A 10,000-nucleotide genomic window follows, 5' to 3' on the forward strand; every position below is an offset into this window, starting at 1 on the left:
ACAGGAGCACTTGACATACTGTCTTGTGGCACAATGTTGAAATTTTACAAATGACAGAAATGAAATAGAAAAGGCTGTTCAGTCAGTTTGAAGAATAATGTGGCAGAGAGAGAGAGTGGGATGGTCTTATTGTACCCTGAGAAATCCATAATGTTGAAATTTTAATTAACCATACCTCCTAGTAATATTTTTTCCCCTCAAATGGAATGCAACAGAGGGAGGAAATGTTATATGTCATTGGGAGGTATCACATTAGTAGAGTTGCATTGTCAGAAATTTAATATTATGAAGTATACTTTTAATGGTGGTGTACATTTAAATCTCTCTCTCTCACTCTTCCTCTCTCCTCTCACAATCACCCTCTCTCCTTCCTTCCTTCGTTCCTTCCTTCTCTTATTCCCTCCTCTTCTGCCTCCCCACTCTCTTCCTCACTTTCTATCACTGCCACCATTTCTCTGTCTTCATCTGTGTTTCTCATGTCTTATCTCACTGGTCTGCTAAGTGACTGAAAATAGAGAAAAGTTAGGTTTTCAATGCCAGATAATTACTCATTGCTGTCTCTCTCCCATTCAGGCAAGGACAGAAACCATTCATGAAATTCAAGATCAACGAGCGGGACCCCCTGGCCAGATTGGTGATTTTGGAGCATGGATATGTCAACAATGACTCTGCAACCAGCACTGTCAGCCAGTCGGCCAACTTCTCCCACATGCACATAGAGTTCAAATTTAACGATTGTGGTTGTAACACGTAAGTCAACAGTATGGACTAGGCTCTTGGTGGGGCTAGCAGTTTTAGTAATTTTAGTTGTAGCCCATTTGGATAGTTGTAGCAGGAGTGCTAGTAATAATGGCATTGATGATAATTGTACTAATTGGAAGTGTAGTAGTAGCAACAATAAGTAGAGTAATCTTCCATATCACTAATTAGGCATTCATTGGTTACTATTGTTACTGTTGTTATCATTATTGTTATTATTAATATTATTATTATTATCATTATCATTATTATTGTTATTATTATTATTAATATTATTATTTACTCACTGTGGCACCAGTGAGTAAATAATAATAATATTTATAATAATAATAATAATGATATGTTATATTTCTACTGTAAGTGATTTACAGTGGTTGATCCTGTTTTATTCCTTGGATAATGCAATGTTCATAAAACCTGTTATAAAATGTATAGTCTTTTCCTACTGGATAAATAATAATTTGTGTATTAATAAAGAAATCTAGAACTCGGTTTTTGCTAAATAAGGTGTATCAGTAGCAGTAGTACGGTATGTTCATTATTTTGCCTTTTTTACCCTGAATTTCTTGATTTGGAAATTGACATCCTGTTTAGTTCCATACTTGATGGGCTTGTGACTTAGCAACAGTAGTAGTAGTAGTATCAGACTGTACATTTACAGTCAGTATGATGATAATAATTGTAGTAATGATGATAATGATAATTGTGATAATGATGATGATGATGATGATGATGATGGTATTGATATTGATATTTGTAATAATAATAATAATAATTATGATAATAAAAATAATAATTATAATATTAAAAATAATAATGATGATGCTGATGATGAACATAATAATGTTAATACTAATGATAATAATGATAACAAGAGTAATAATGATAATAATAATGATGGTTACAGTACTAGTGATAGATATTGTGATAATGTTAATAGAAATCTAATTAATAATATTTAGATTTTAGGTGCACATCAGTATACTCTAATAGTTATTGATTATTAATTTTATTATTGATATTAGTCAATCTCTTGTTTTTATACATCTTAAATGCATACTTTTCGTACTCAACCCTTCTTATACTTCATACACCCCCCCATCCTGCTTAGGGAGTGTGCAGTGATAATCCAGGGCACACAGGTCGGTAAGGCCAAAGAACCCACCAAGAAGGCTGCCAAGGAGAGTGCATCGACACAGGCCCTCGAGGAGCTCCGGCGCAGGTGCTATACTCTCAAGGTGAGTCAGTGTCAGTGTTGTGGTTTGGGTTGTGCTCTTTTGTTAGTGTTTGTGGGGAATGAAAACGAATAGTTCCACCACTCAAGAGGTGAATTGGATTAACTATTTTGCACTGGATGGTTTTTACAAGACGTGTGTTGCTGGTGTACAGGACACTTGCCTGCAAGCGGTAACTTTGAATGTGTCACCCTGAGAGTCTCGTATCTAATAGTTTTTTCCTCACACACACACACACAGAAACTTGAAAGGAAAGATTTATATCATGGTAAACTAAGGTAAACTCTGGTGTAGACATGAGGGGTGAAGTAGAGGATAGGAGGATATGGAGGACAAGGGTAGGACCACGGAGGAGGAATCTCTGCCAATGATAGTTTCTCATTTTGGGTAGAGGGTGAGGCACAGTCTAGCTGATTTATGTGATTGGTGGGAAGGGGGATGGTGGGTGAAGCTATAGAATTTCCAGGGCAATATACGAATTCTAAAAAATAGAGCCAGAACAGAATGCAGGATCACTCAACCCGTTTTATAAGGCGAAACGGTGTCACAGTATAAAACAGGTTAACAATCCTGTAGTTACATTCAAAAGTCACTTTTTCAGTCTTTTTTACAATTTATTCTTTATATTACTAATGTTATTGTTGTTTAAGGCACAGCATTAATTTTAAAAATGTTTGGGCCATTTTTCTGCCTTTATTTCTGTATGCATGAGGTGCAGTGAAATAAACTAGTGTATAATGACACTGTGCCTCCTATCTTCAGCCTTAAGAACTATATCTCCTATCACTATAATTACTGTCCCCTTGCTGTCCCCTTCCCTTAGGCCTCCTCCTCTCCATCCATACAGTTGCCGCCTGGCATGGCTGAGCTCCTTGCAACATTATTTTGTTTTCCACATTGCATTTTGTAAATAGATATGACACATACATGATCAGATAGAATTTTCCTATTACCTTTCTACTCTTTAGTAAATATTGAATATACCTACACAATATCTACAATTTCTGGTGTGTAAAACCAAGGTATTTGAATGATAAGGACCATATTTGCCCATGGTAAAAGCTGAAAATTCAGGTTAATTTGTATCTGGGGCAAGGGCAGGCTTAAGGACTTGCAGTCTTTATGGTTCAGGGTCTAATAGTGTGATTTACAATGTCATTGCTATTGATATTGCTATTTTTAACATTATTACTATTATTATTTTTTTTTTTTTTTATTATTATTATTATTGCTACCAATATTGATACTTATTGATAGCAATAGATAATAACAAACTCCTAAATTGAAGTCAGGGATTTTAGATATGCTCTGTAATTTTATATTTACAATAAATTATGATTTAATCTCAAAATTGAACTAGCAACCCACTGTAATTATGATCTCTCATTTGATATTATTAACAGCAAGCACCAGCCTTTTTCTCCTCTTTTTTTTTATGTGTATATGAATTTGACATAGTTAATGAATATCTGGAGGATCATCCGATAAAAATTCGGAACCTTGAAAATGCTAATCTTTTGACAGAAACATGTGTTATTGTTTTACAGTGTAGTTTTTAGTAGCAGTAGTAGTAGTAGTAGTATTTAACCATTCTTACAGCATCACATTCTGTAAAATTCAGCAGTCCACAAGTCACTGTGCACAGTACTCAGGAATTTGTTTTCACATTTCCTCAAATCAGAAAGGAATATAAAGTTAACTCAAAAAAAATAAAATCTTGTATTATTTTTCAAGATATACATTTCTTGAAAGTAGGGACATAACCATAACACACACACTTACACACAATTAATATCACATTCTGCTCTTACTCTTAAAATTAAAGCAAGTACTTATATCTCAACTCCCATTTAGCATGTACTGAAAAAGATTTGTTTTCTCTCCCACATCCCTCAGATCATGAAGAAGCATGCATCAGAGGAGGAGGTGTCCATTACTGATGTGCATGGCAGGGTGTCCAAGGTGAATGAAGGAGGCTCCTCTTTAGACAGGCCCATGGAGGACTCGTCCATAGGCAGCAAGCTCCTCAAGATGATGGGCTGGAGTGGTGGAGGACTCGGCAAGGAAGAGTCAGGCATCACAGAGCCTATCAGGTAAGAGGAAGGGAGGAAAGGAAAGGAAGAGAAGAGGGAGGAGGGAAGATGGAGTCAGACTTCACAAAGCCTGTCGGGTATGAGGAAGAGAGAAAGGAATAGGGAAGAAGTTAGTTATCACAGAGCCTATTGGGTGAGAGGAAGGGATAAAGGAACAGGGGAAGGAGGAGGAGGAAGGAAGAGATAGAAGGTAAATAGATATTCCTTATAATGTGACTCATATGGCCTTATTAACCTTGTATGTCCTCTGGTCACCTCCTACTATGTGGATCCTTTCAGCTTTAATTTTATAGTTATGGCCAGAAAGTGATACACATGATTAAAGAAAGCATTGATTTGGCCAGAAAAGATACAGCAGAATTTAAAAGAAATATTCTGTGTTCACCCAGAATGATTACTTAGCAGTTAACCCAAAGCAGCCAGGGAAAATCCTGTGCTCATTTTTTATATTTTTGTTAAATGTCTCAGCCACAAAGAAGTCAGTTAGTAGACCTTGTGACCTTACCTGATTTCACCTTTCCTTGAATTGGCAGAAAAAAATGTATTTTTTACTAATGCTATGAGTATCGATGGTGTTATTTTTATCATAGACGTTATAGTTACTGTAATGTTATAAACATTGTTAATAGCAAAATAAGATAACATACAATATTTTCGGAAATCAAGGCGAGTGAGACAGGCAGTACTCATAATTGGCTCATTGGTGACTTAGTACAAGTGTAGCCATCTATTTTTTAAAACAATTAAACAAGTAAACTCTCAGTAGGCATGGCATGTGCATACATGCTATGCCTTTCGGCATTGGGTTAAATTAGGCCACCATGCTGGATAATGAATCAGTCCTTCATTGAGCACTGTAGCGAAAATGTGACTGACTTTGACTAAAGGACATGTTCTTAGGCCTTTGGAAGCCTATAACAAAATGGATATCAAACATGATATTCAGATTAAAACATAAAAACATATCACTGAATTTCATTTATCAATTATTTCTTGTACTTAACTGGTATAATTGAACTTTCAAGTTCTTCAATAAAAAGTTTTTCCTAGCATGCAAGATGAGTGCCCCTTGCAACACCCAAAGATGAAAAGACAATTTCAGGAACAAAACAACAAGCTGTAATCCTTGCCTTGCAGCATTCTTAAAATGAATCCACAAGAAAATATGTAGAAAGTAAGGAAGAATGAAATTCACAAGATTAGGACTCCTGAGAAGCATCAGATCCCCCCTGCTATTTGACTCTCATAGTTAGCTCCATTTAATGTATGAAATAGGAAAAGGTTTTACCCCCTATTGTGATGCCTCTTTCCCCTCCAGGCCAGCTACTGTATTTGGGCGTGAAGGACTGGGCCACGAGGAGCAGGGTGTCACGCACAAGTTCCGCTCGTATATCAGGACTCTCCTCTCAGACTTTGCCAAGGGTTCCAGCCTGAAGGACTTGGCCTTCTCCCCAGAGTTCTCCAGGGAGCAGCGGGCCGAGATTCACATGTAAGTTTATTTGCAAAGGATTTTTTTTGTAATGTTTCGAGTTCAGTAATTTTCTTCATAACTTTCCCTTTGCATTGCTTTTGGACTTCATGAGACTGTTACAGTTAACAGTGATTTATAATAGTGCATTATTTTCACTTGTAGCATATTATATTGTATATTATTTTATGATTGTTATTATTAGTATTGTTAGAGAGGAGTGAGTGAGAGAGTGAGAGAGAGAGACAGACAGACAGACAGACAGACAGACAGACAGACAGACAGACAGACAGACAGAGAGAAAGAGAGAAAGAGAGAGAGAGAGAGAGAGAGAGCGAGCGAGCGAGCGAGCGAGCCTCCCTCTCTGTTTACCATTGCTACTCCTATTTCCTTTTCACATTCATTCATTCATCTCGCAGGGCTGCTCGTAAATTCAAGCTAAAGACCAAGAGTTTCGGCGAGGGGCAGAACCGCTTCTTGGTGCTGTCCCGCAAATTCTCAGCCCTTGAGCTCATCGAGAAGATCGTGCAGGAGGGTGGGACGAGCAAGTACGAGGTTGTGCCACCAAAGCGCTATTGACGGGGGGGGGGCTATTACGTCTCAAAAGAGCATTGCAGGACGATAGTGTTTGCAAGGAGGGCATTGTTGCTCAAGTCCCCCCCCCCCCCTTCCCTTTTTTTAAACACACTTATAGTATGATATATATAAATATTCATGTTTAAGTATTTATATTTATTTATGTATATTTGTGTTTCATCACTTTGCTAGTATTTCTTTTGTTGGCAATCCTATATTTTGTCTCAGTCTTCCACTGCAGCCCAAGTCCTTTGACACGCAAGTGAAAAACGGGCATTATTGCAAGTAGTATATTTCTGTAGTGCTATATTTCCAATCATGTTGAAGGAACTTGAATATTTTAACAGAGTAATGCAGCAGTGGGAGTCTTCTGAGCAGTATTTAATCAATGTCATTATTTCATCTGATGTGTACATTGGAGAACTTTTCTTATCAGTTTTTGTTTGTTGTTCAGCTAATCATTGTCTTCTGGTTATTGACACATTAAAGCATGTAAGATATATATACATACAACATAATGCATAGATTAAATATTCAATGTAAAGTAGATTTACATTACACAGATTTCATAATGTTTTGTTTTTGAATGGCATAATGAAGATCCAGATTGTATAAGTGTTTGTGACGTCACAGTAAAAAGGGAATTTTTTTAAAGACATGAATAGGAAAAGTACTCTTTACCTTATCATTTTATTTTTCTGTTCATTTGTTTGTTTGTTAAAAAATCCTACTGAGTGAAATGAGATGATGTTATTATGTATTCTGTACAAATGAAATGTAAAAAAAATAAACAATATTTCTGTAACAAGAGATACATCCGCGAAAGAAATACGGAAATAAAATTATTGACCAACATTTTCTTTTTTTAAGCTGTGACCTTGAAGACATGTAATTAATCATTTTTATCAAGGCTTTCTATTTTCCTTTTCTCTTTTTTGATCCACACCAGTCAGATTTTCGTACCGTGTTACTGGACCACTGTTATGCGCCTCTCTCATGACAAAGAGGGATTCTCGTGCATTTCTTATCTAGGTTGCTTCACTATAAAAGTCTTTCCTTTATTTTGATTTTACAAAGTCTCAGTGTAAGAGGGCTGGTCTACATAGATGGCCTTGTTATGCAAATAGTTTTCATGTGATATATGCAGTTTAATAGTTATGAGAATTGCTAGTGCTAACTTCACACACACACACACACACACACACACACACACACACACACACACACACACACACACACACACACACACATATATGGAGAGAGATATGGATATATATAGAGATAGATGGATAGATATATAGATGTTTATAACTATAGTTTAGGTAAATGCAGTTATATGTATGTATGTTTATATATGTATGTATATATATATATATATATATATATATATACCAGCAATACCAGCATATAATTGTACACATATACATACCTCGCACAGTGTATATATAAATACATAGACCTAGATATATAATACAGAGTTATTAATATGTCTTTGCTGAATATAATTTCAAATGAAAATCATAATTCTTGGAGATTACTTCCATTGTGTGCAGAACGGAGGCAACATTTCTAAGAAGGCGAGTGATCATTTTGCGGACAATTAAATCTAAGGCATTTTTCCGTAAATTACCAATATGCAAATGGGAAATTTGAGGATAAAACGTAAAATTATAAACCGATATGGCAACAGAGAATGGCGAGATTGGAGCGGGGGGGGGGGGGGGCGGTTTACAAACCCAATTATCGGTCAGAACATAACATATCAAAGATACTTTAAAACAAAGTAATTTTATCCAGGTAAAGGACTCTTATTTGCAAAAGAAATCCTATTAATATTTACACTGCTGGTATGTTTAGAGGTGCTTTCTCATCTGTGACAGACATCTTTGCACTGGTCACGGAATTTCCCATAAACGGAGCACTGCCAGTCTTTGTTGACAAGGAAGGGCTTTGCGACTTTGGGGCTGACCGAGCGCGAACACGGGCCCGCACGGTTGCTAAGTCAGCGCTCTACCTCTGAGCTATGCCGCTTCCATAATACAAAGTCCTCCACGATTTTGCTGATGTTACTGGTGTCAAAATTATAGAGCGTAGATTATATGCAGTGGCATTTGCTTTCATCCCGCGTCCTTCTCACTTTGCTAGAAAGTTGAGAGTGAAGGACAATGGGACTGATTAATACTGCACAACATTCTCTCAACTCGTCTGAACTAGCGATGGCCGAGGACAATTGAGCTTTCATTTAATAAAGCGACCCTAACAGAGCAATCATTACTGACGATGTATCTGAATTACCACAACGTTTTCATAACATAATTGTGCGTTGCTTGGAAAAAAAAATATATAGGTATTACAGCATGCCGCAGAAATCTCAAGCGACTTATTGATCTCCAGGAGAGGGAGTGAATTTACAGAAGACACGCTTTCACAAAGTCCCAGTAAAATGGAAGTGGACTTTGCATGCGAAGTGGGCTCTGGCGACCGCGACCACGAACAAGCCAGGAAATTTATCCTCTGACGAGATCAAGGGGTCCCGGATGCGGTGGTGCGTCTTACAGCGGAGTTTGGAATAAGAAGCAATCGTGTGTTTTATTCTCTCAGGAGTAAGATGAACATTTACACAAACACGCACACACGTATACCACACGTACATCCCCCCTCCCGTCCCACACACACACACACACACACATCCAGCGCACGCCCACACACACAAACATACACAAACAAACACAAATACCCCACACAAACAAACACAAACATACTCAAACACACGCAACCCCCCCCCCCTCCCCACATCCCGGCCCAGGCATCCTCCAGCAGACCCAAACAAATCCTTCTCCCGCCATCCTCCTCTCTGGCCCCGAGCGTGGGCGCTTTGAAAAGGCCAACGACTTTCTAGAACATTCTGGAACGTTCTGGAATATTCTTCGGGATGAATTCAGGAATGTTCTGGAATATTTTCAGGGTGAATTCATTAATATTCTGGAATATTTTGGAATATTCTTGAACGCTCTCGAATATCCATGGGATTAATTCATGAACATTCTGGAATATTCTTAGAATAAATTCATGAACTTTCTGAAATAATCGTAGGGTAAATTTTGGAGTGAATTCTGGAACATTCTAGATAATTCTTAGTATAAATTCTTAAAACTTTCTGGAATATTCTGAGCAGAGCAAACGTTATCTTCGCGTTCAAACGTTATGGAAGATTCTGGAACATTTTAGTTATTTTTCCTGGAATAGTAAGAAATATTCTTTGTAAAAAAGGGTATAAAGTGAGCACTTGAATTTTTTTAACAAACACAAACTAATACAATGTGTGTGTGTTTGTATATGTATGTATGTACATGTGTATGTATGTATATGTACACATACATACATATACACACATACATACTTTTATATATATATATACATACATACACATACATACATACACAGATGCATATATATATATATATATATATATATATATATACATTCATACGTGTCTGTATATATATATATATATATGCATATATGGATGTATATATCCATGTATATATATAAACGCACACACACACACATACACTATATATATATATATATATATATATATATATATATATATATATATATATACATAGAGAGAGAGAGAGCGAGAGAGCGAGAGAGCATATCACGTGACACCGGAACACCTTAGGGACCATTGATCTGTCCTCCTCCTCCCACACCTCTCCCCTCCCCCCTCTCCTCCCCCAGAGAGAGAGGGGGGGGGGGGTGAGAGAGGTTGATTGAGAGACGGACTAACTCCTTACCTGACAGACAGACACACAGAGACAGAGACTGATTGATTGCCTGACTGATTGACTGACTGATTGTCTGAT

The 10,000-nt window shown here is 37.1% G+C and overlaps 2 protein-coding genes across 2 annotated transcripts in view; both read left to right on the forward strand.

Moving 5' to 3' along the window:
• The window catches only part of LOC125027354 (mucin-5AC-like), a 13,248-nt gene extending 6,264 nt beyond the window's left edge, over positions 1–6,984 (forward strand). Inside the window, exons 6-10 of the mRNA XM_047616392.1 lie at positions 574–750; positions 1,871–1,997; positions 3,891–4,087; positions 5,406–5,576; positions 5,975–6,984. Coding sequence (XP_047472348.1) covers positions 574–750; positions 1,871–1,997; positions 3,891–4,087; positions 5,406–5,576; positions 5,975–6,134 — 832 coding nt within the window. The 3' untranslated portion in view covers positions 6,135–6,984. The remainder of the gene's footprint in view (positions 1–573; positions 751–1,870; positions 1,998–3,890; positions 4,088–5,405; positions 5,577–5,974) is intronic.
• An 827-nt stretch (positions 6,985–7,811) lies between these two features.
• LOC125026944 (solute carrier family 22 member 5-like) overlaps positions 7,812–10,000 on the forward strand; it is a 14,038-nt gene continuing 11,849 nt past the window's right edge. The window contains exons 1-2 of the mRNA XM_047615549.1: positions 7,812–7,827; positions 8,526–8,676. Coding sequence (XP_047471505.1) covers positions 7,812–7,827; positions 8,526–8,676 — 167 coding nt within the window. The remainder of the gene's footprint in view (positions 7,828–8,525; positions 8,677–10,000) is intronic.

Source organism: Penaeus chinensis, chromosome 7 (genome assembly GCF_019202785.1).
Source record: "Penaeus chinensis breed Huanghai No. 1 chromosome 7, ASM1920278v2, whole genome shotgun sequence".
In the NCBI taxonomy this organism is placed as follows: Eukaryota; Metazoa; Arthropoda; class Malacostraca; order Decapoda; family Penaeidae; genus Penaeus; species Penaeus chinensis.